The sequence below is a fragment of the Xyrauchen texanus genome, chromosome 43 (assembly GCF_025860055.1).
Source record: "Xyrauchen texanus isolate HMW12.3.18 chromosome 43, RBS_HiC_50CHRs, whole genome shotgun sequence".
Taxonomy (NCBI): Eukaryota; Metazoa; Chordata; class Actinopteri; order Cypriniformes; family Catostomidae; genus Xyrauchen; species Xyrauchen texanus.
Window position 1 is genome coordinate 14,104,183 of NC_068318.1, and position 26,896 is coordinate 14,131,078.

The following is a 26,896-nucleotide window of genomic DNA, read 5'->3' on the forward strand; positions in this document are numbered from 1 at the left end:
GAGTATGAAGAGGGTGCGTAAAGCATTAAATTGCTTGCTCCACAATATGTCAAGCTACTGCAAAAAAGATTCTAGGGTCTTAATAGAGCTGGTGTAATTTTCATTATCTAGTTATCCCTAGCTTTTAAGCATTGTATTTATTTTCATCTGTAAAAATGACAATACAGCACTGAATAGAACAAAACAGTAAATATGTTCATCTAATAAGACATTTACATATTTTTATTCCTTTCAATTTGCTAAATTGAGTAAAACATTAAAAAAAATAGATTTACTGTATAGCTATACATCCAGGCTGACACAGCCTGTTATCTCAAGTTGGTAGCATGTTTACTTTGAGTCTCAACTGTGTATTTGCAGTTTCTCTGAACAGGAGACCTTTGATGGCCCAATGGTATAAAGCTCAGTGGTCAACTACTGATGCAAACAGTGTTAAAAGCCACTGGCCTGTAAAAGGCTTGCTGTAGGTCACATTGGCACATCATTGTCATCTTTTGTCTCACTGTAGACACAATCTGCTCATTTTCAATTGCAATGTTGCCATTCTTCCTATAGTAGAGAAGAAACTTTTGGGGCAAATGCTGTTTATTCATTTTCTCTTGAAATTGTAATCAGGGTATACAAGGCAATTCAAGTATGTCTTTAAGGAATATGCAGGACTTTTATTATTTGCAGGCAGATGGAAAATAATAAATTACTAGTGGTTTTTGGCCTTTTAGCATGCATTTGTGGGGATTTAACAGATGCATACTAAACATATGTTGTCTTCTCACAGTTATGCAACTGTGTTTTTGCCTGACCCAACCCTCCTATAAAAACAGTATATCAGACTTCAAGTGGAGTTGTTTTCAGTGTAAAGTTTTCAAGATGCAAAATTAAATCAGAGCCACGGAAACTCACTGGTTTTCAGGAGACTCATATCAAATTGATCATTTCATATTTTAGATCTGCAACACAGTTTTCTGCATTCAGAAAAATGCACACTAACATCTTGCTGTCACTATGAGTTGGGAGAGAGAGATTGCCCCCTAGTGTCAGTCAAAGTACACACTAAAAGGTGGGTTAAGGAATTATTCTTTTTGTATGCTTTTTATTATGAATATGCAGAAATATGAGTTCTATGTGTGGTTGCTTGATTTGTATTATGTGTATGTGAGTTCTCTTTGCTCAGTACCACTAAAAGTCTGAGTTGGTTTGTCCTTGATGTCCTCTGCCACTATTTAATGTGGATCTGCAATGTGTCGCTCTGTTTGGCCTATTATACCTGGAGAAAGCTATCCATTAGCTTTCACAATCATCATGGCTGGCCCATTAACCCCTGGAAGTACACAACCTGCACGCTGACCGTAGATAAATTCTGTAATAAGGAATTTTCAAATCCAAGCTTGAAGTCCCACATTCATGTTTTTGTGAGTCGTAGTCAGCAGAGGGCACTCAGTGCAACTCCAGCTGTGCAGGCAATTCACATCTGCAGGCAACAAACCAAGAGAACCGTTTTTCAAAGTTTCACAATGCCCTAAAACGTGACTTTTATGGCTAGAGATGCTGAAACCAGTGAAACACAACCTAACAAAAGTGAGACACTCCAAATTTGTCCGTCTGATGCATGTAAACATAGACAAGAAAAATGGCTCATCGTGTGTGTGAAAACAGTTCAAGTCTACCTCTACCTTGACAAACAAAATTGCTAAATGGATTGCTGTAGCCTGGAGGCCAGTGTTCGGCTCATGTTCAATGATATGGTAATAAAACAAACAATATATTGACTTCTTTTTCTATTGTCTAATCAATGCTTTACTCGTCTGCCACAATATAGTGTCTTTGAATTATCCAAATTTGTATGTATTTATAATTATTTTGAATATTATTTATTGCACTGGCATAACATCTACTACAATAACATTTTTATTAATATGATGCTTGCAAATATATAGACAGACAGACGGACAGACACACCATTGTGCATTGGTCAGGTACAGCAGGCATCTCTACAAAGAGAATGACAGACAGCACTAGATGAATGGGTGCTGTGACATCTTCATTCTCAGGCAGGTCGGGATCCCAATCAGCTTCAAGCCGCAGGTCCCCTCGCACTGTTAATTAAATCAGTCTGAACTGAAAAAGCCCCCTTCAGTCTGAACTGCCACCAATGCGTGTACCACTAACTCTACTAATCACTGTTCCAATTCAGACAAGCAGATTTCTTCCAAATTTCTCAGGTTAGCAATCATATATTTCCAGGAAGAGCAATTGAAGGTAAAGGCAGGATAGATGAAATGACAGAATATCTGTTTTTCTTTTCGGGGGTGAACTCACTAAACATTTGCATCAATTTAGTGTGCAATATCTTTGTGCAAAAAAAGAAAATCTTATTTTCAAACCACTCACAATCCAGTTTAAACAGGTGTTAAATTAGCTGAAATATAGCGGTGGCATTTATTTAAATTAAATTACATTTAAATTAATAAATTGGCGCAATTAACTCTACACTGGTATTTTGCTTGAAAACAGATTTCTTTTTTTAAATAGACTTTTGAAAGTGCATATTTTTTAACGATCATGGCAGCAGTAATTTATCAGATGATGATTTAATGATGGGGGTGCTATAACCAGCAATTATTCAGATGTGTGCTGTAGTTCAGCACATGTTTGGTCATTTAAAGAGCTAATTCATGTACTGCAGTGGTTTTGGCTGTTTTTGCACCTTTACCTGATTTGCATTATTTATTTATTTTTTTAAACAGCTGTTAAAATAATACAGACAGCGCATGCTAATAAACACAGAATGATCTCATGAAAATGAAATGACCATGGCGACATTTTTACAAAATTATATTAGATGGATCATTACATGTATCCCGGCAGTTTCGAGGTGAAATGTCCACTGTGTGGCACTAAAAGGCAGTAAAATATATTCCCAAACAGAAAAGGTTTTTAAGGTTAATGCTCAAAACCACACATTATCGTTTAGCTACTGCACAATTGAATAATCTTTTAAAAGTAGTTGTTTATGTAATGCAAGTGTTTAAATGTATAGCCTTACAAGTCAAGCACTAAATTAAAAGTGCTTAGATGTCATAAGAAAGCATTGTGTGAGGAACAGTTCAAAAAGTAAATTTATGAACTGATATTTTGCCGTTATCTCGTGATTTGTGTGAAAGGGAATAAAAATCATTGTTGTAGCACCTCTATTGTTTATTTCATTAGGAAACTGTTGAGATACATAAAACAACTAGCAATGTAAAAATAATTTTCCTAAAATATAGGTACAGTAATATGATTCTATGAGACCAGGAATAATAAACCATTCCATAAACCATCAATTCAATTATCAATCAAAACCTTAGTATCGTATTCCCCCCTTAGTTTTGATTTTAAAGAAATGATCACACCATGTTATATTCGCCTCCCCTTTAACATAAAATTGTCATAAGTTGAAAACGACTCAGCCGAACTTTGATTGGGATTGGACTGGGAAGCCATGGCCTGTGAAGTGGCAATGTCAGGACTGTAGAAAAAGTAATGTTCAGCTGTGTGGTCCACCCCATCGTGAGATCTTTGATTGGCCATGATGACCTCCTTTGGTTCATCGTAAACAGCGCTGACATCCCACTCAGCTTTGAATTGGTAGTCCTGTGGCTCTGCGTAAATTGCTTCTGCACTGATATTTTTTAATGCATCATCAATTGCTAATTGCTGGATGGAATCACCCAACAAGTCAGTCGGATCTTCAGTCACTGTTTCTTCATAGGGGACCGCAAGAGCAGACAACTGTGAAATGTCAGCGTCAGCCTTGAAAGAGTCTTGAAAAGATGCAGAATCATGGAGAACTTTTCTTAAGTTTTGCCAGTGCATTTTAGAGTCTGTAAGGGAAGTAACTTTTGGCTGAGCTTTTGACACTGCGGCGTACACTGGTTCCGGATTCTCTAGGTAAGAATGCATGCTTGTCACTTGACTTTTGTTTTGTGGATCTATTGCATTCAAAGAAAAGCTCCTCAAAGCAGGGTTGAGCATCGGTGGATGCTGTTTCTGAACCACATGCTGCAGATTGCTGTCAGGCAAACAGTCAGATTGTTTGAGACTCAGGGCAACTGTGGTGTCATCATAGATTTCATATATGGTTGCAGTTTCTTGTACTATACTTTGGTCTACACGGTCAAGGCTGCTTTGATGTGCTGTGGAGGATCTGGGTAGATTATGAATGGCTGCACTGACAAAATTGAACAGCCTTTCACCTTGATGAGTTGCAAACTCGAATTGCCCCTCCCCGGACTCACATCTGCGGCCCGCCTCAAAGGAGAAAGACAGCTGCAGAGAAGAAAAGGGAAGAGAAACTTATTAAATCTATTTACAGACCCAAGATATGTGTCCACAGTCACTCGAGTGATAATAAAGACAGGTTGTTTATCTCCCATGAGAAAATGGCATGCAAATGAAATTAAAAGCAATTAAATCATAAAGAAAAACTCACACCTGCACAATGATAACTCTCTTGAAATTAATGAGTGAAAGCAAATTATATATTTACATCAGGTTTTAAAGGGATAGTTCACCAAATATTTTATTCAATTACATTACATTTTATTTATACAGCACAATTTTAAAACAACAACATGTGCCGTAGAATGTGTTCGCAATAACTTTTTATATACAATACCAAAAATTGTAGTGAATGTTGAAATCTTTGTCAGCTTACCGTGTCTTGTCCAAACTTTCTAACGTAGCAGTATGGCCATTTGAAAAGCATCTCCTTAGTTTTATAGTGCTTCAGCAGTAAGCAATCAGGCTGTGGAGTAAGGATATATTCCCCATACAGATTACACCGAAGTGCAGCCTCTGTGCCCACTGCTATAACCAGAAAATCTTGAATTGCAAGACAAAAAAAACTTAATCATGAGTCCCTGCAGTCTACACTTAATGCCATCTAGTCAATTCAAATTCAAACTTAATTTACATTTATTAAAGTGAAATTATTCAGCTTAAAAATAGTTTTACACCTAAAGTAATGAATAGTGCTATTGACAAATATGTTTAAAATGGCATACACCTTTCATGAGAAGAACCCAGTTGTATCAATGGACTGGAAAAAGCTAATTAATTTACATATGGAGGGTCACCACATCATTGAGACCAGATGGCCAGCTGAAAATGACCCATTACTGGTGACACTGATAGTCAGTTGCAGAATAAATTAATCAGTGGTTAAAAAACATGTGCGTAACATAGTAATGCTTTTTTTGGCGTAATGCTGTATCCACACCAACAGATGTCATTATAAATTCCAAAACAGTAAAATAAGAGTGAGCCCAACTATTTTTAGCCAACAAAAAAGGCTCTCTTTGGCAATCATTTTGCAAACATGTGTTTGGAGGGTGGGGTTTTGGATTGAGGGCATGTGATTAATGGGGTGGGGGCAGTCTAATTTAGTGTTGAAATAACAAGATGGTGAAATCGCAAGTTGGCTCGTACAAAAAAGGTACAACTTTTACTCCAATGAAGAAAAAGAAACAAACCAACTAATTATTTTATTATGCAGTTTAACCCCTAAGCAAAACCTAAGCCTAACCAAAAAGTCTAACCCCATATCCAAATCCTAAACCAAACCATGATTTTAATAGTAAAATAACCTTTGTGTTCCACGGAAGAAAGAAAACATAGGGGTATGGATTGAGACAAGGGAAGCGTGTTACCGGTTCCCCATCTGTCGTTCACCTTGACGTTGTGTCGAGTGAAGCGAAACTAGGGGACTTTCTTGAAGGCCTCAGAACCTCTGAACTTGAGAAAAGACCAATGAGAATTTGGCAGACAGAATTTGGGTATATGCGATCCACCTAGGATCACCCGGTGCTCCCCTCCATGGCCTGTAGGATGACGTCGTCACTGGCCGCCAAAGCCTACAGCGCCACTGGAAAGGCTGCCACCGCCCTGCATGCCATGGCCCTCCTGCAGGTTCACCAGGCCAAGGCATTCAAAGATATGCACTTCGGTAGTACTGACCCCAATGTGTGGCATCAACCCGTCACGCTGGCTGGCAAGGACCATCAGACTCGGCTATGCGATTCAGTTCGGTGCACGGCGAAGACGCCAACACCCTATGTGCGGAGATCGCGACCCTTTTAATCAAAGACGCGATAGAGCCTGTCTCTCCAGCTGAGATGAAGAAGGGTTTCTACAGCCTTTACTTCATCATACCCAAGAAAGGCGGCGGCTTACAACCGATCTTGGACTTGCGAGTTTTCAACCTGGCCTTGCACAAACTCCCATTCAAAATGCTCACGCAAAGACACATTCTAACTTGCGTCCGGCATCGAGATTGGTTCGCAGCGGTAGACCTGAAGGACGCGTACTTCCACATCTCTATCTTGCCTCGACACCGACCCTTCCTACGGTTTGCGTTCGACGGCCAGACGTATCATTACAAGGTCCTCCCTTTCAGCATGTCCCTGTTCTTCACGAAGGTCGCAGAGGCAGCCCTTGCCCAGCTAAGGGAAGTGGGCATCCGCATACTCAATTACCTCGATGACTGGCTCATCCTATCCCACTCTCGAGAGTAACTGTGCACCCACAGGTACCAGGTGCTCAGGCACCTCAGCCATCTAGGGCTTCAGGTCAACTGGGAAAAGAGCAAGCTCGCCCCGGTTCAGAACATCTCTTTTCTCGGCATGGAGTTAGTCTCAATGATAGCGCGTCTGATGATTCGCTCAGACAGCACTGCTACGATACCGTACATAAATCGTGCGCTCAACTTATATATCACAAATTGCCCACCATCTCCTCCTTTGGAGCCAGCAGGGACTCGTTGCGCACCACTCACATCCCGGGCAACCTCAACATGGCAGTGGACGCGCTGTCGCGACAATGCTCAGCGGAGAGTGGGGGCTCCACCCCCAGATGGTCCAGCTGATTTGGGAGCAGTTCGGTAAAGCACTGGTAGACCTGTTCACTTCCCAAGAGACCTCCCACTGCCCCCTCTGGAACTCCCTAGCAGAGGTTCCCCTCGGGACAGACGCGCTGGCACACAGCTGGCCCCAGGGGCTGCGCAAGTACGCATTTCCCTCAGTGAGCCTACTTGCATGGGTGCTGTGCATGGTCAGGGTGAATGAGGAACAAGTCACTCTGGTGGCCCCCTACTAGCCAACACAGAATTGGTTCTCTGATCTCACGCTCCTCGCGATAGCCTCTCCCTTGCGAATTCCCCTGAGGAAGGACCCCTCTGGCATCCGTGTCCAGACCTCTGGAACCTCCACCTCTGGCCCCTAGACGAGATGCGGAAAATCTAATTGGCATTCCACCTGCTGTCGTAGACAAGATCAACCAAGCCAGAGATCCCTCTACCAGGCAACTTTACGTCCTGAAATGGTGCTTGTTTGCAAATTGGTGTTCTTCCCGATCTGAAGACCCGCAGGGATGCGCAATCGGGTCAGTGCTCTCATTTCTGCAAGTGAGGCTGGAGGGAAGGCTGTCCCCCTCCACCTTGAAGGTTTATGAAGCCGCCATATCAGCTCACTATGACACAGTGGATGGTAAGTCCCTTGGGAAGCATGATCTGATTATCAGGTTCCTTAAAGGCACCCGGAGGCTGAACCCTCCCAGGCCATGTCTGTTCCCCTCATGGGATCTCTCCTTGGTCCTTTCACACCTTCAGAGACCCCATTTCGAGCCATTATAATCAGTCGAGCTCAAAGCCCTCACCTTGAAGATGGCCCTCCTGATTGCGCTCGCTTCCATCAAAAGGGTTGGGGACCTGCAAGCGTTCTCTGTCAGCGACACTTGCCTGGAGTTCGGTCCGGCAGACACCCATGTCGTCCTAAGACCGCGACCGGGCTTCGTGCCTAAGGTTCCTACGACCCCCTTCAGGGACCAGGTAGTGAACCTGCAAGCGCTGCCCCAGGAGGAGGCAGACCCAGCCTTTTTGTTGCTGTGTCCGGTGCGTGCTTAGCCTACCTATGTGAACCGCACGCAGAGCTTTAGACGTTCTGAGCAGCTCTTTGTCTTTGGTGGACAGCGGAAAGGGAACGCTGTCTCCAAACAGAGGCTTTCCCACTGGGTCGTTGACGCCAACGCTTTGGCCTATCACACCCAGCCCGTGCCCGTCCCCTTGGGGGTTCAAGCACACTCTACGAGATGTGTGGCATCCTCGTGGGCACTGGTCAACGGCACCTCCCTAGCAGACATCTGCAGAGCAGCGGGCTGGGCAACACCCAATACATTTACAATAATTTACAATCTCAGCGTTGAGTCCGTCTCGTCCAGTGTTCTCTCAGGTCCAAGCACGTAGAACACGGGAATGCAGACCGGGTGTTCCGCTTGCACATAGCCCCTTTCCCCTCCACTGAGGTGATCACGTGCGCTCTTTTCCCCCAAGAGAGTGCCACTAGATTCACACTCCCTGGATGTTCTTTCTCCCTAGCCCTCTGGTCCACGAATTCAGCGTAGGAATTCCCCGACCAGACCCACAACGGTTACTAAAATTACTCTGTACTAGAATAGGTGCTCCACATGATGGGCCCTGGTGGATTAATCCCCCTGTGTGTATTTTCCACAATACGGTCCCCCTGCGGGTGGACACGCATCTCCCTTGGGTAGTCCCCGCTACCCCCCAGTCACCATGTTTGTAGTAACTCCTCCCTCGAAGCAGGTAGTGAACTGAAAGTGAGTAGAGTTCCTTGAAGTATTTGTATCCACTCCCATTTCTACTACATCAGTGAAAGGAGGATGCAACATGTTTTCGATTTTTCTGTAATTTAAACGTACACTTGTACAAGAAGTCAGCAGTGAAAACAACCTATTGCTTTTCCTCTGGAGAAAGCTTTAAAATTTAAAATGGAATGTCCATGGAATCAGGCAGAAGTCAGAGGGGGCAGCCTTGAACAAGTTCAGCCTTTATTCCTTCAGTATATGTTCACAGCTGTCATTTTTTGAGCCTCTTCCTCCCTGTTCTACATCAAAGTGTTGGCCTACTGCCCCGTGAGGCTTCACCTGTGACCATGTATGTCAGATTTATTTGTTTTTACAGCTTGTTTTTGTTTTTAGCGCTGCTCAGGGAGAAAGCTACAAGCAGCCATGCAGTGTTCACATGCAGTCCAGAGATAGACAGTACATGCATGAAGCATGACTCACTTAACCTGGATGACTCACTGAACACATGATGTTGTTACTTTCAGTCTTAAAGCTTTAGATTTAAAGATAAAACTGTGTGATGAATCTATGGTTGTCACTTTGTTTCAATTAGTTGACACTTGGGCTGGGGTGGGGGGTGGGTTGTGACATCACGAAATTGCAAAGGTGGATGCAGTCCCATAATATAGTGTCACAAGCTCATTCTAAATGGATTTTGAAGTGAAATAAGTATTGATTATAAATTTAATTCTTTCAACAATTACACTGATCAAAATAGTTCAATTAGCACAAAAAAATATTAAAAACATTAGAAGCTGCCAATGTACAATGTTCCGAATCAGTCACTTAGGAGGTTCCATTTCTGTTAGACTGCTTTATGCCAAGTCCACACTAAACGATTTTAGCCTTGATTTTCCACTTGCCGACAGTTAATGGAGATTGCCGACAAAAGCCAGAAATCAGAGGCAAATCGGTGCTCGCTCCAGTGAACGATTATCGGTATGTGTGAATTTTCAAAGTGGTGATCCGAGAGATGCGACTCCAAGTCCTGAAGTGTGAAATGTGTTTTGATGTGTCATCCGCAGCTGCTCCCTGAACCCAGTCTTATCATGCATCTATTTGTATGGTGAGCACATTAATATAGTTTCTATCAGAATAAATTTGCATACACAAGCTTTTCAATTATTTGAAACAAATACAAAGTACAAACATGTCCTTGACGATCAACAACACTAGCAGGCAGCTACCAGCATTCAATGTAAAATGATTTAATTATCTCCAAATCACTCTGCTGCCCGCATCTCCCCAACCATTCTCTCCTCCATATTATTTTATTTTCTAGTTTTTCGCTGCAAATCAGTGCACAAACAACTTGGATCACAAGCTTCTTGCAGACCACCATTTTTAGAGGGAACAACTCCAGTCTTGCACCTAATCTTCCTTTATTATATCTCACATGTGTTTTGTTGTGAAATGTAGTTTGGAGACCAAACAAAGGTTGTCAGGGATTCTTCCTAGTGAAATGTTTTGTAATGTGTGACCCCCTGTCGCCGATCCCTCATGTAATGTGCAAACTACAGCAAATTCAAAATTATTGAGAGATTATAAAAACCCCATGTGGAGCGGAGGGGGGCGGAGCCGGGTCGGAATATCGCGCGCCCGGTCCCCAATCGGCCTGATGAGGCGCGCGAGGGATAAAGGCGGCCAGTGACGATTGTTCGAGAGAGAGATAGAATTACGGACATGTCCGTCATGTGTGTTTGTTTATGTGTTTTTGAGTTTTCATTAAATTATTATTTATATTATTTATATATACAAGCCGGTTCTCGCCTCCTCCTTGCCCATCCTTTTAACTGTTTTACACCCCATTATAGAAAGAAGGTTGTGTAGTGTGAAAACAGCAATCCGATAGCTTTGAAAGTCGTATAGTGTGTAGGTGGCATTAGAAGGCAGCTTCCACATTTACTTGAATGCCCTTGATTTTTATAATGCTGTTGTTAAGGAGTTTTGTTCATTGTGTAGGTTGTCATGTTGGACATACCTCATGAAAATGCTGCTTTTATCAGTGATGTTACACTTTTTTCCAGATTTGATCGGTGCTTTGACGCAAACCAGGTCAAGACAATTACGTTTATGTGTTCATGTACATTAAATTGACTCCTGGTGCCCATCTTGATTTCAAGGGTGTCTGATGAGAACTGGCAAGTGTTAATCAGTCTCTTATTGTTGGGTCACTGATTAAAAAGAATCTTAATGTCCCTTGTTCATCAGCAAATCACGCAGGTCAAAAGAGATGATAAATCAATTATCTGTGAAATATGTAGAAGTGTAGCGCAATTATCTATATATTTATTTATACATTCCTCGCTTTATTTCTCAAGCATCATCTGTATACTAATTTAAGACATCACAAACAATGTGTGATCAAATAAATCCTGGCACTAACTGGGTTTATGCATGTGCAAAGCATTAAGCCAACAGTTGTATCAAAGGCATGCTTAAACCGGCAGCAGTACCAGTTGTGTTTTTAGAGACCACCACAAAGCTGGCGTGAAGTTCACCTCAAAGTTAAACTGCGACACCTTTAGAAATAAGATATTCAGAGACTATACAGTGGATTCTGTAGATGTATCTGGGTGTTTTAGTAAGGGAAGGCAAAATAAATGCAATCCCAGCTGCAAGCTACAGATACTATCTTAACTCTCAAACTATATATCAACGAAAAAAGAAAGCATACCACTTCCTTCCTATCTGGCTCATGGGTGTACACACTGAGCATCTATGGGCTCAAAATAGACTAAAAGAACTACAATACTAACCCAATACTGCCTGTTTCTCATAGCAATCTATCTTCATCTGAAACACCAACCATTTTTTTACATCCTTTACTTATCAAGATTCTCATCTTGCTTTGCATGGACAAGTTTAAGGTTATGAATGTAATGGCATACAATTCATAACATTTCTGCAAGATGTATACCAAACACATTTATGTGCATGGGCAATGTGATCTCATTAATATATTCCAAAGTTTTAGTACAAAAACTGTGATTCTATTGCATGTACAATTTGTACATTTGCAAAGACACAGAAATGTACAAAATCAACATATTGACAGCATCTTAAGTGTACCACTTTTAGAGTACGTATGAACAACTTTGGAGATGTACAAATTATACAAACCTTTTTGGGTTGGGAATGCACACACAAATCAGGAAATGTGTGAAACATTAATATTTCATTAGGTTATGTTTGTAATAGCATATTAATCACTCTGTTTTTGCTGTATACAGAATATACTGTATACTATGCACAGTATGCACATTTCTATGCATGGACAATGTGATCTCATTAAAAATCATAGGTATTCATGTGTAAAGTGTGGCTCTGTCACATTGTACACTTTTGTACATTTCCATAGATGCCAAAATGAAAGTTTTAAATGTAAATCCTTTTGATATTTGAACAACTTTAGAGATGAACAAATGTTTACCAATCCTTTTGGGTTCAAAGAATCATACGTTTCAGAACAATTGCGACAGTACACACAAATCAGGAAATGAGTGAAACATACAGGTGAAACTCGAAAAATTAGAATATCGTGCAAAAGTTCATTAATTTCAGTAATTCAACTTAAAAGGTGAAACTAATATATTATATAGACTCATTACAAGCAAAGTAAGATATTTCAAGCCTTTATTTGATATAATTTTGATGATTATGGCTTACAGCTTATGAAAACCCCAAATTCAGAATCTCAGAAAATTAGAATATTGTGAAAAGGTTCAGTATTGTAGGCTCAAAGTGTCACACTCTAATCAGCTAAACACCTGCAAAGGGTTCCTGAGCCTTTAAATGGTCTCTCAGTCTGGTTCAGTTGAATTCACAATCATGGGGAAGACTGCTGACCTGACAGTTGTGCAGAAAACCATCATTGACACCCTCCACAAGGATGGAAAGCCTCAAAAGGTAGTTGCAAAAGAAGTTGGATGTTCTCAAAGTGCTGTATCAAAGCACATTAATAGAAAGTTAAGTGGAAGGGAAAAGTGTGGAAGAAAAAGGTGCACAAGCAGCAGGGATGACCGTAGCCTGGAGAGGATTGTCAGGAAAAGGCCATTCAAATGTGTGGGGGAGCTTCACAAGGAGTGGACTGAGGCTGGAGTTACTGCATCAAGAGCCACCACACACAGACGGGTCCCGGACATGTCGTATTCCTCTTGTCAAGCCGCTCCTGAACAACAAACAACGTCAGAAGCGTCTTACCTGGGCTAAAGAAAAAAAGAACTGGTCTGTTGCTCAGTGGTCCAAAGTCCTCTTTTCCGATGAGAGCAAATTTTGCATCTCATTTGGAAACCAAGGTCCCAGAGTCTGGAGGAAGAATGGAGAGGCACACAATCCAAGATGCTTGAAGTCCAGTGTGAAGTTTCCACATTCTGTGTTGGTTTGGGGAACGATGTCATCGGCTGGTGTTGGTCCACTGTGCTTTATTAAGTCCAGAGTCAACGCAGCCGTCTACCGGGACATTTTAAGGCACTTCATGCTTCCTTCAGCAGACAAGCTTTATGGAGATGCTGACTTCATTTTCCAGCAGGACTTGGCACCTGCCCACACTGCCAAAAGTACCAAAACCTGGTTCAATGACCATGGTATTACTGTGCTTGATTGGCCAGCAAACTCGCCTGACCTGAAACCCATAGAGAATCTATGGGGCATTGCCAAGAGAAAGATGAGAGACATGAGACCAAACAATGCAGAAGAGCTGAAGGCTGCTATTGAAGCATCTTGGTCTTCCATAACACCTCAGCAGTGCCACAGGCTGATAGCATCCATGCCACGCTGCATTGAGGCAGTAATTAATGCAAAAGGGGCCCAAACCAAGTACTGAGTACATATGGATGATTATACTTTTCAGAGGGCCGACATTTCTGTATTTAAAATCCTTTTTTTTTTTTATTGATTTCATGTAATATTCAAATTTTCTGAGATTCTGAATTTGGGGTTTTCATAAGCTGTAAGCCATAATCATATCAAATCAAATAAAGGCTTGAAATATCTTACTTTGCTTGTAATGAGTCTATATAATATATTAGTTTCACCTTTTAAGTTGAATTACTGAAATTAATGAACTTTTGCAGGATATTCTAATTTTTCGAGTTTCACCTGTATGTTAATATTACATCGAGGACCAGAACTAATAGCTGCATGATGCATAATATATGTTTCACATCCTATTTTAAAAAATATAGGCCATTTTCTATATAAACTGTCAGGTATGTATTAAGCAGCATGCTATTTCATTACGAACATAGCTTGAATTTTGCATCTGTTAAAGACCATTGCAAAGTCTCAGATGACACTCAGATGTTTCTTTTCTTCTGCTGTCAATCATACAGTCGTCATAAACATTCACATAAACACCCTGAAACATTTAAAGATTAAGTCATAAGTCATTGATGTCATTTAAATGGTTTTGTAAACATTAAGACAGATGCCAAAAGAGCCTCATCTGTCTGCCTTTCTGATTGCAAGAATTTCAGCGGCTCATGAAGCACTTTGTAAACGTTTAGATTGCACCTGCTTGCAGGTGTTACCTTTGATGATTCAAACTTCTTTCAAAAACATCATACACCACCCACGACCATATGACTCTAAACAGTCATGCTCTTCCAATCAAATCTGTCAGGGGGTGGTTGCAATCCAATTATCTCAAAACTGCTGCGAGCCTGACCTCTAGCAGATATCTTTAAACTAACCATCACATTGGATTTATGAGACAGACAGCTACACTGTAATGTATTGCAGATTAGCTTGACAACTACATTGAGATCTCTTTCAAAACATTCTGTTAGTTTGTATGTTTTATTTTAATAATGAGCATTTTGTTGAATGTACATATCAGAATATGAATTATAAGGAACATTAAGAGACAGTTAAAGAATTTGATCATGATTATGAATACTAGATTTTTACATTTTGTACATACATGTTAGGGATGGTTGTGGGTAGTTGCCAGAATGTTGCAAAGCGGTTACTAAAGTGTGCTGATGATTTTTTAGTACATTGCTATGTTGTTGCTAGGTAGTTGCTTACTGGCCCCCAAGTCTCTATAATAATCTGTTCCCAATATATGGTTCGGATTCCTCTTTCAGTTTAAGTGTATGAGAATTGTTTCCATTTTAATCCTCCATCAACAAGTTGCATGATTAATAGAGCAATATTAATAGTGTTGCTTTTTTGCTTTAGAAAGAAAGCCTTGTGGTTTACTCAAAATTTGAAGCAGTTTGCTCAGATACTCAATCAAGGACACAAAAACTTTAGTTCTCTGAGAACAGGAGTGAGGGATCTCAATATGGGAATTCACCTCAATGACACAATGTCTGTCAGCAGACAGACCAATCACAGCAGTCATTGTCAGCAGCCATTTCACCCTGTAGCTCAAGACCGTTTGCCCACTGAAGCTAAGTAGGGTTGAGCCTGGTCAGAACCTGGATGGGAGAACTCCTGGGGAAAAACTAAAGTTGCAGCTGGAAGAGGTATTAGGGAGGCCAGCAGGGGTGCTCACCCTGTGGTCTGTGTGGGTCCTAATGCCCCAGTATAGTGATGGGGACACTATACTGTAAAAAGGCACCACACATTGGAAGAGACATTAAACTGAGGTCCTGACTCTCTGTGGTCAATAAAAATCCCTTGACACTTCTCGAAAACATAGGGGTGTAACCCTGGTGTCCTGGCCAAATTCCCCCCATTAGCCCTTATCAATCATGGCTTCCTTATGATCCCCATCCATTAATTGGCTCAATAACTCTCTCCTCTCCACCAATAGCTGGTGTATGGTGAGTGTACTGGTGCACTATGGCTGCCATCGCATCATCCAGGTGCATACTGCACACTGGTGGTGGGGGGTGGTCTGGGTCCTGAATCCAGATTTCTCACCTCTAAAATGTGTTGGGAACCAAGAACGTGAAATTTAGGCTGACAATCTCTTCATCACATCCTGGTAATGAAGGGGGAGTGGGTGAAAAGTCCACCCGACAATCGAGGTGATGCCTCAGCTGGAGGGGGGTGGACATACCTAGATCATCCATCCCATCCACATCAAGCCTAGAGAAACCTTTAACAGGCACCCTGTGAGAAAATGGCTTGTCCCAAAAATGTTGCATTTCCGCAATGCACACAGGGATGGCAGGAATCAATTGTTTTACTGGAGTAGCATGAGACGGCAGTTGTTTATCTTCATACAGGTCTCTCACTGCACACTGACCCTGAGACAGGCCATACAGAGTGGTTGGGAATACTTAGGCGAGATCATAGATCACAAGCACATGGACGGGAGGGATCCTTCCCCTTCACTCTGCTGTTCAGTGAGCTTGTAATCAACATTACAGAAACCTGAGCTCAAGAACACAGAGCCAGTTCATCACAACATTTCACTTGATTATGTGGTAATTCCCAGATCTCTCCTTAATGTGATAAGACCAGCCGATCTGCCACACCACCATGACATTTAGGAGAAGGTAGAAGCTATAACTGTTTTTAACTCTACCGTAAAAATACGTAACCCCGTCTTGATGCCCTGGTTTATGCCTGGCAAAACAATATCAACACAGAAGAGAAGTATATTCAATTCGACAGTGATATATATATATATATTATATATAAATATATTCGCAAAAGAAAAAAGCACTCTGCAACGTACCTGAAAGCTCATCTAAGGAACTGTTTAGCGACCACTCCTCGCAAGTTCTGTTGAGTATAGCTTCCAATAATTTTAACGGGTAAGAGAACGAGAATGAAGAAGAGACCTGTGGCAGTGTCTTATGCAGGGAGATAGGGCTCCCTTATCACTGCTGTGATTGGTCTTTTAGCTGACAGATGTGACGTCATTGCTTCCAGAGTTGGATACGGCTGAGGTGAAGTCCCATAGTGAGATACTGAACGAATGTTAGAAAGAAAACTTGTTCTTTTGGTGTAGTTTGATGCAAAGAGTTTTACATGTTCTTGTGTTCAAGGATAAGTTATATAACCTGAATAGTCTTTAGTTCTCATAATAGCCTCTAATAGTCTCCAGTTCTTCTTTGTAAATGGAGAAGTTTGGATTTATCTGAAGAATTCTTATGAAGTACAGCAAAAAATGCTGGTTTTCAGTCAGACAACTTTCCTTATCCACTTTCCTTCCTCTCTCTCTCTAACTCTCTTTCTTTTTTAGTCTTCATTTTGTGCCCACCTCTCTCCCCTCCTTCTTTTAGCATGTTGTAAGTTCTGCCCTAAAAAGTAGCACAATGGAACCCAGACAAGGCCCTTATGACAGTCTGAACTCTTTCACCCGCAGTGACCAACACTGTCTGAAATTCACTGGCACCTGACGTTGAGATTTGGTCTTGCAACAACACAATTTAACAACCACAGAGGAAAATGTGGATGGCGAACCCTTACCTTTGAAAAATAAACTCCTAAGAAGTTGTTGGTTATTGCAAGGTAGTGGTCTACTGGTCTAAGTAAAAATTGCCCATCTCCATGTCTCCAACACAGTCCTCATTGCGCCACCACAAGGACCTACTAAGTAGTGGTAATTGGGCATTCCAAATTGGGGAATATATATATTTTTTAAATAATAATAAATAAATAAATAAAACACAAATGGCAAATGTTGTGCCCTACTATCAATGATACTCCTGGGCCAATAAAACATCTTGAGCTGTATGAAAAGGAAGCAGGAGGAAGTCAATAAGAAGTTACCTGAATCTGAGGACAGCTTGAACCCCTCTGCTTCATTTCATTTGTCATCTCCACTGAATGAGCTCTCTCTATACATACACCTGAAAACAGTGTCCCTTCTTTCCTGTCCTTTAATGGAGTCAATGTAGGCCACCTGTGGCCCAAATGGACAATTTGACTCAGGCCTGAGGTATCGCTCGAAAAAAAGTTTGTCCTTGCAACAGGACAACTAAAATAGCTTCTCTCTCTCCTATCTGTACCTCCAACGGCACTTATTTTAGGGTGAAACACATTAAAGCAATATCACTCTGCAGCCTGTGAAATAATAAACTAAAACTAATTATAAGTTGGATAGTAGATACTATACATTTCTAATTTGCTCTATGGAAATACCACACACAAATTCATTTTCATGTTGAACAGTATATAAAAAATAATTTCTTTAGATATTTTTCACTATAACCCTTGTATTGGGACAGTTATATGCCTCTACAACCTCATTTAAAGTGATAAAGATGGTTGTATATTAAAGAATGTGATTTCATAGAACATGTATTTCACATATATAGATTGTTGGTTGTAAGTATGACAGTAGTTGCCTTACTGCTGTCTGCTGTCTCATAGAGCGTGTTTTCTTGCATCTCCCTGTAACTGCTCGCAGACTCAGAGTAGATGCTACTCTGTCTTTGTAAGTTTTGTTCAGACTGTATGTCCTGAAAAACATAAAAGGTTTTAAAACATATCTAGAATACAGTATGTGTTTGAAAGTCTGTATTACTGTATGTGGTCAGAAGGAGAGATGGGAATTTTCTCATAGAATATTACATCACTGTATCTGCCACATGTAACTGTACCATTAATAGACATACAATGAGAAATACTTAATCATAATATGGAATTCAGAACAAGAAGTCAGAGTGTTATAATTGCACAAATTTAATGAGGCAATAACACTTATAACACTTGAAAAATAAATTGTATTAACTATTAGTTAAATATGTATTATATATTGTTATTAAATATATACTATATATTAAATATATATTATTCAGTATAAGTAATAATATCATTGCTTTAATACCTATTAATTAGGGATGGGCGATATCTTATCGTTTGCGATATATCGTTGAAAATTCTCCTCACGATAAAAATGTGTCTCCTCACGATAATAACGATAAGTCTAGTTGATGACGTAGTTTTGTGCGCGCGCGCGCGATTCACTGTTCACGTGCGGACATTCTCTGTGCGGAGTGAAAACAAGCATGGCGGAAGGCGGACGTGAGGCTGAGGAGGAGCTTGTTGTTAAGCGAGGAGCTACCTCCACGTGGGCCACTTGCAGATGGTGAAAGCAATCCCCTTACGTGGTGGAAGGTACATGAGGTGAATTTCCCTAACATCAGTCGTTTGGTGAAAAAGTACTTGTGCATCCCCGCCACTAGTACACCCTCAGAGAGGGTGTTCAGCGCTGCTGGAAATGTAGTGACATGCCAAAGGTCTCTTCTGAAACCAGCTACAGTGAATATGTTGGTCTTCTTGACCAAAAATCTTAAGGTGTGAGCCCTGTTCTCTTTTTGAAAGCTACTGAATCACACTAGTATGTGTGTTATGCAACTTGCACTACCAGACATGTTCATGTCAGCCTCATTTCTATATTTTGCAAGAGTATATCAGTGTTTACAGTTTAATTACACTTTTATTTAAATTTAATTTATTGATTTGTTTTTTAATTTATCATCTTGTTTTGCACTATTTTGTAAACTATCTGAAGACATAGTTGGGATCATTACTTTTTGATACAGTGTTTGCACTATTTTTACAATTTGTTCCATGGGACAAGAGTGTTGATAATTTAACTACCTAATTGGTGTTAGCATGTTCCACTTACATATTATATTTACATTCTAAGAGTGTGTTTCACTCTGAACTTCTTTACTTTATCAGGATTTATTTGCAGTTGTACTCTGTTGTAATTTTGAAACACAACTGAAGACATGGTTGGTGATTGTTACTTTTGCTGTTTGCTTTGCACTATTTTTCCACAATGAGAGTATAAATAAATAAAGAATCTGTGTTTACATTTTAAACTTGTAATTGATTTGAATTATTATTATTGTGTAATTGTTGTTGTGTGATGTTTTTCAGCACAGTCACTGGAACACAACTTAAACATAACATAATCTGATATTTTACAGAAGAAAATAATTTATCGTCATTTGTATCGTTATCGCAATAAATCCCTGAAATTATCGTGATACATTTTTTTAGGCCATATCGCCCATTATTACTATTAATATTGTTGAATAGTTTTCACCTGTATATAGTGCTAATTCTTTCATCAGTCGGGAATAATGTGCATTAAAAGCAAGTGTCAAAATTGGACCTATACATTGTCTCATTGACCTATACATTGTGTCATTGCTCTTACAATCAGTTTCACATGTAATATAATTACAAAAGTATTAGTAACTGAAATCTAACTATTTTTATCCAATATAGTATATATATGTGTAATCAAATTATTTTACATTTCTTAAATGGAAAAAAAAATTTACTGTAAAAGGTATTTTATAAAGTAACTTAAAATTAAAGTAATCGGTAATGTGATTACTTTTATATGAATAGTGTAATCTTATTACAACTTTTAAAAAGTAATTAGTGATTTTATGTGGATTAATTTTTTGAATATCTTCTCCAACACTGTTTACAATTGCCCTTGTTACAATGGACCCTTTTCACAGTCCATGTTTGGAATACAGAAGTAAACTATCGTGGGGTATGCATATACAGTATAATGGTGAATTACAGACCAAAAGCACATATTTTTGCATTCACATTTGCTCCAACAGCAAAAGAAAAAATCCACTATTACATTTCCACAGCTTTCCAAAAGAGGAAAAAAACTGAGTCAAAGAGAAAGATGCACTAATTTACTGCCACTCACTCAACAGCTGTATTTGGAACCCCATTGCAGCAATGTTGAATAGTTGTTTTTTTTTTTTTTTTCAATGAATGCCAGGTTATTGTTACACAAAGAATAATGTTTGATACATTTACATTACATGAATAAAAAGTTGAAAATATATATTTTTAAAAATGACAGATTTACGCTTCTAAATTAAGATGGAAATGCGTCATCACAGTCTGTGAAAAGAGTCTATTGCCCCCAGTCTCCCCTAATTAGCAAATGTTCTGTGATAATGTATCATCATTATGTGCTGTGATTTGATGTGTATCAACTTACAGGGAACGCCTGCTCGCACAGGCTCATGATCCAGCCTTTCACCTCTGAATGGTGGGCAGCAAACACATAAAGTTTCTCTGAGGTTTCCAGAAGAAAGGTGGTGCATTCTTTAGGGCAGTCAGCCATGTCATTTTCTGATATTCGGATACATTCTCTCAGTATGATCACCCTTTTGTAATCAGGTTTGCGCTTGCTGGAGCCCTCCTTGAAGGACGAATGTTTGTGCTCGTAAAGCTCCAACCGTGCCACATTGCGTCTGCCTTCTGCCACCACCACGCACCACACCTTCCTCCATCTCTGAGGGGGATCAAAGCACATTATAGTCTATAAATTGCTCAGTATGGTTTAATATCTTTGCATTGGTTAACAAAATATCAAACCAAATGGCATTTATTTTAAAGAAAGTTACACAGACGGGCTGGTTTGAGTATTTCTGTAATTGATCTCCTGTGATTTTCATGCACAACAGTCTCTAGAATTTACTCAGAATGGTGCCAAAAACAAAAAACATCCAGTAAGTGTCAGTTCTGTGGACTGAAATGCCTTGTTGATGAGAGAGGTCAACAGAGAATGGCCAGACTGGTTCGAGCTGACAAAGTCTACAGCAGGGGTGCCCAATACGTCGATCGCGATCTACCAGCCGATCGCAAAGGCAATGCTGGTAGATCGCACAAAAATTAAATGTACTTTCGTTAAATTTGAATAAAAATAAATATAATGTCTTTCCTTCTTTTAGTTTCTGTCTGACTTGCACTTGACGAGTAAATATTGACCAGGCGAGGTTTTTTTTATTCAGTTGCCATGACAAATAGGTTTGCACATACACGCCTTCCAAGGACTTCTGAGAACAGAGCGCGAAATAGCGATGCTACTGCCCGGATTAGGCAAATCTGTCTGATTCCATTCAGTTTTGCCTAATCTGGGCAGTAGCATCGCAAGCATCGGTGTAGCAAGCATTATTGTTATAAGATATTTATATATTTGTCTCCCCACAAATTCTGAGATCATCTTTCAAATATTGTTGAAGATCCCAAATACCTACTTTTTTAAAATCACTCCAACGCCCATGATGCTCATTGTATTATTTCCACCCCAGATGCTTTATTTAGAACTGCAAACAGCATTGCAGCAACACAGATGAGATTACTTGCAGTTTAAGAAAAGGAAAATGTTGGTAGATTTACTCTGAATCTGGCCAACTTGATTCATATAAATAATAATCAAAAATTATGTACTGATGCCACAGAGAAGAGATATAATCTATGAAGAATATAATGAATATATTGTAACACACTTAATACATAATTTAAAACATATTTTCAAGTAGAAAACATGAAGTGATTTTTATTTATTTATGAGGTTTTATTGGTTGATTGCACTCATAAATGTATTGTTTTAAAACTCAACTGCAGTATCGGGATGCCGTTCTGATCTTTGTAGCCCAGTCTGCCAATGCATGCTGAATGCATCCACCAATGCACCTCTTGAGCTTAATTTGTGAAAATACTACAACACTGCTAATTATGTTGAAACTGGTTTCTTATAGAGTTCTCTCAAGGACATTGAGTCTTACCTTGCCAAAGCGTTGCTGGTGAAGGTAAAGCATTCCCTTTCTCCTGATGTCCATCTCCATGATTCTTCAGCTGGACTTTCCGTTATCTACCAATCCACCCTTTCACTATGTTCAGATTTCCTTGCCTTTAAACTGTATGTTTGCATTTAAGATGTATTGCAGTGTAGTTTGTTGCATTTGTGAATGGTGGACTGATTTTACCAGATTAATCAATCTTAATTCCTGTCTAACATGAAGTCTAATTCAGTCACTTGGAGAAGTCAGATGAGTGGGTGTGTGTGTCTGTGTGGCTGTGGATTAGGTTTGTATGATTCTTCCTGTTTGACACTATTTATGGGTGATGTTTGCTTATGTTGACGTCTGTAAAACGTTTAAACGAGTTTGAACATCCTACTGTTACCACAGCAGAATCAATCACATGATCATGCAAAAGATTCACATTCCCTCACATCTTACAACTGCAAATGCTCTACATATTTTATACATCATAATACATTTGACAGCCCAAATTAGATTAACATCCAAGAAGCCTGTAAAACTTTAAATCTTCTGCAAACAGGACACAAAAACTGAAAGCATTGCAAATGAACAGGATCAAAAAATAGCTTGTCTTCTCTTCTTTAGCTTGTCTTACTGTGAAACTTGTGCACAGTTATGCAACATACGCACTTTGGTAAACTCTGTCATGTGAATAAACCACAGGAAACTGTCTCAAGTGAAGGGCACATCAGCTGAACTAGAATGGGTGTCCTGTTTAGCACACAGTTCTGATCATGCATCTAGAGTGCCCCCTGTGACAAATAGGGGCTAATACAGTGCACTCACTAATATTAAATCATATCACAAACAAGGTCACATATGTATTTTTCTCTGCTTTTCAACACATGCACAAAGACACATCCATGTACATGATATCAAAACTGTGGCGTAGATAGCAGCGGAGACTGGGGCTAGTTTTCACACATAGAAGTTGTCACAAGGGCTTAATCACAGTTGCTGCAAGCTATTGAAGAAGTTCAATTACAAGTGCATTTGTTTTCTCATTTTGTTGGTTTTGCAAAACTAGTTTTAAACCCTTTTAAATTAGGATACTTTTGTGAATACTGTGCTCCAAACCAAAATTCCAATATTAGCCTTTATATTTGTATTAGGTCTGAAAACAGGTGACACAATAAATAAACCACAATGACAATGGCAAGGCTTATTGTGTTTTTTTATGTTGTACTATGTATTATCAGCTTATTATAAAGGTATGTGTCCACATTAATGTCTGGTCAGGGCAACTTTTAAATTTAGATTGTCAAATGTGTTTTTTGTAAATATGTTGTCAAGTTGAAAAGTGTTTTAAAATAGAAACAAGAAAACAACTTGTTGGCTTCTGTTGACCTACTTTAGAAGCATCCCAAAGATCAAATAAATGAATTGAGGTCTTCTGAATGTAGATTTGGATGCTATTCTGATATATGTGACAACAACCAAAAGCACACATGAAAAAAATGACACTTTTGACATGTTTTTACACTTAAACCAAGAGGCTCAAACCAACTGTGAGATATCACATCCTGAACATATGAAAAAACAGAACACTTACTGAATTTCTATATAGAAGTATAGACAATTATCTGAATAAATCATGTTACCAGACTACGGAAGACCTCAATGTGAAATAAATTACTTTATTTAACATAATATAAAATTCAGAAATAAATACTGCATTTTCATTCAACATAGGTTTTCTCACTAAATCATTTCTCTTGCTTAACCCATTACTTTGCCTTTAAGAAAATTTTTAATCTGAAAATATGGCCTACCAAAACACATTTTTGTTAAACATTTCATAAGTTTATTTCTGAATCCATTAATAGTGGATTTGTTTTTAAGACTTTATCAATAAATGTTAATGAGCTCTATAGAGACAAATTGTCACAATGAGAGTGCCACAAATCATAGGGAGAACTCAGGAGGAGAGTGAAAATTATGGCTTGATTAAATGGGTCTTTCCTGTAATGTTTTATTTGATTTATTTGATAACAAAGTGGCTAAAGATCAGGCCCACTACCTGTCATTCATATTAGGCTTTTATTTTGAAATCCATGTGTCACAAGATGTTGAAGGTTCAGTTTGTTTAGTGCAATACAGAATACATTACTCTTCTGTTTAGGAATTGCCTAACTGTAATATAAATGATGTCTACCAACATGTATACAGAAGAACTTATTACAGCATCTCCTTTTAAAAAAAAATGATGTATTATTATTTTCGTCCTATTGTCAGTGATGTCAAGCTTAATTTTTTGCATTTTTTCCCCTCAATTGCTAATATTTACGTTTTTTTCTAAAGTAATTATTCCAAAAATTATCCAAAATTCATTCAGATTTCCAAAATTATTGAATCACTAAAGAGAACTGTGAGAACACAGTGAGAACTGTTTAAATGCGTTAGTAAAAATATCCAACTGTAGTATTTTTCATTGATTTAACTGACAATTTTAATCTACATTCCTTTTATTTTGAATATTGTACATGTCCAATGTGCTTTCTGTCAATAAAATTATTATTATTATTCATAATTTAAAACAATAAAAATGCTTGGGACACTACGTGTCACTAAATTAATGAACATCATTGATATGTCAAAATAAATTATAATGTCGTCCCATATGTTAGTCAAAAAATAAATTACATACATATACATAAATACTGCATGCATTCAGACCATTGGCAAAATACAAACAATAAATAGGACGACCTTGCACATAGAAATCCCGATGGCATTTTTTCGAGAGCATCACATTTTAAAACAGGTAGGTCAACGTGTTCAAGAAGATACACAAAATCCTCCTTGAATGTTTAATAGGGTTATTTCTCAACTTCAAAATTAGCACTGTCAAACGGTTTGATAGATTAGATTTCAATTGATTAGAATCATGAATCCACGTGACCTCTAATAGCTGAATTCGCCGTTTCACTTTAAGAGCCATGTAAACAAAGGCTAGTTTCGGCGTTGGATTTCGCCGTAACGGTATTCTCGAAGTCTCGGGCGCCCAGCTGGCTTTATTACCACGTGCGTCATTTGCGTAAATGTTCCAGTGAATGTGCGGAGATGCGCGCATGCTCGTTGTCAGGGGGAGTGAGAGGAGCATGAATGGAGCAAAATGGCGGATCATGTGCAGGTAAGTAAGCGATTTTGTTTTGGCGTTATTAAATTAATACATTTTGATTCAGTGCAGTCGAATGACATATTCTGAGGCTTAGTTTCAGCGATGCGTTTCTGTTTATTTTAAATGCATGCGTCGCGAGAGATGCTGACTCGCATGCTTTATTGGATGCGATTACCAAGTGTTGACTTGTGGCCTGTCATCATGTTGATTTTTAAAACTCTGGTCCAGGATATGACACAACTCTACAGCATTGATGAAAGTTTTTTTTAAAGCAAGATGCAAAGGCTGTATTGTAAAGCAGCACAGATCGGCAGGACCTGATATATCGTTTGTTTTCTACTGCATGCAACTCTGTAGCGACAGTCATGATTTACATTGTAAACAAGGCATCATCCCTCATCCAGGCGCTTACAATGCAATGATTGCACTGGCCTTACACACGCGCGATTGTAATTCGGGCTCAGCGAGCCTTATTCCAAGAGTAAATACTATCAATAACCCATGAGGCACATTCACGTTCAGTTAGCTGTCATTCTGTCATCGTGGTAAGCAAATGTGTTCAGTTTGATCCGCTCTGCACCTCCTCGCGCTGTTAGCCTGTAGCTCGCGTGCTAGCTCATGAGTTTCTCCCGCGCGCCAAACCAAAAGCACTAATAGAAAACGCTTTCTCTTTTAAGTTATATAAACGAAATACACCATTAAACCCAAGTTACCGCTTTAAACTATGCTGTTTGTATTCCTTTCAGTGTAGCGGTTGAGGACAGTTACATGACTGAATATTTGCCATGGTTAGATTAAGTGACATAAAGGTTAGTAAGTTCGCGAACCAGAATTTGTAATTTTGTTTTTATAGATATGAGTAAGATTACATGTGTTGTATATAATGGTTTAGACGCGATATTTGAATTATTATTGCTCTACATAATATTTAAAGGTGCATTCACTATTTTTGTCCTCAATACGAAGTTTTACTCTTAAAGAAATGCATAGTAATTTTAAAACATATGTGTAAAATCATGAGCACTCACTTGAGTTGAATACTCGAGTCTTCTATCATTAAGCTTATAAAAGCTGTCTTATTGTACATGAAGGGGGACCTCTCGTTGAGGCAGCCATGTAAAGGCCCAGGTATACTTAGTTTTTGCAGATCGGCTTGTGCCTGGACATCCACATTGCCTTTGTGAGTATACTCTTCTGACCATGAGCGAATGCATTTGACACATACCCACTTCAACTTCTTTGTGATAATCTTTTAGTAGAGTCAGTGGCCAGAGCATTCACCGACAATGTGCACAGATGATGACTGCGTTCGCAAATCGATGGCCGCGCGCTGTCAAGCCTCACGGACTGGATTATGATGAATTGAAAATAGTTTGTATTTGACCAAAATAACTTTATCGTCAGCAAGCTGAGAAATGTTTATTATGGTGTCAAAATAAAAGCTCCTCAAGAAATATGCATGAACGAACCTGGCGTTGTCCATGTTTCCTGTTCATTTGAACGCATCACAGCTACTTGTAATTACCCCTTGTGAAGTGTGAAGAATGATAATTCCAACAGCACATGAAGGCAGCATTAATCTCAGTAA

At 39.2% G+C, this 26,896-nt stretch overlaps 2 protein-coding genes across 2 annotated transcripts in view; one reads left to right on the plus strand and one right to left on the minus strand.

Moving 5' to 3' along the window:
- Positions 1 to 2,698: 2,698 nt before the first annotated feature.
- On the minus strand, positions 2,699 to 22,433 carry LOC127635840 (docking protein 6-like). Its single transcript, XM_052116086.1, has 5 exons — positions 22,149 to 22,433; positions 20,576 to 20,872; positions 17,939 to 18,047; positions 4,697 to 4,863; positions 2,699 to 4,308 (listed from the first exon to the last, which is right to left on the minus strand). Exons 1-5 carry the CDS (start codon positions 22,206 to 22,208, stop codon positions 3,397 to 3,399), a joined length of 1,545 nt encoding a protein of 514 aa, XP_051972046.1. The 5' UTR covers positions 22,209 to 22,433; the 3' UTR covers positions 2,699 to 3,396.
- Positions 22,434 to 25,271: 2,838 nt separating this feature from the next.
- Positions 25,272 to 26,896, plus strand: part of LOC127635837 (exportin-7-like) — a 42,441-nt gene continuing 40,816 nt past the window's right edge. The window contains exon 1 of the mRNA XM_052116080.1: positions 25,272 to 25,320. Within this exon, the coding sequence (XP_051972040.1) occupies positions 25,303 to 25,320 (18 nt within the window). The 5' untranslated portion in view covers positions 25,272 to 25,302. The remainder of the gene's footprint in view (positions 25,321 to 26,896) is intronic.

Bases quoted from the DNA above. Each gene is read 5' to 3' on its own strand.
- LOC127635840 (XM_052116086.1), bottom strand. From the start codon at position 22,208: ATGGAGATGGACATCAGGAGAAAGGGAATGCTTTACCTTCACCAGCAA. The intron at 20,873-22,148 runs GTAAGACTCAAT...GATCCCCCTCAG, and splicing joins ACCAGCAACGCTTTGGCAAG to AGATGGAGGAAGGTGTGGTG. The intron at 4,864-17,938 runs GTAAGGCAACTA...TTGCAATTCAAG, and splicing joins CTATGAGACAGCAGACAGCA to ATTTTCTGGTTATAGCAGTG.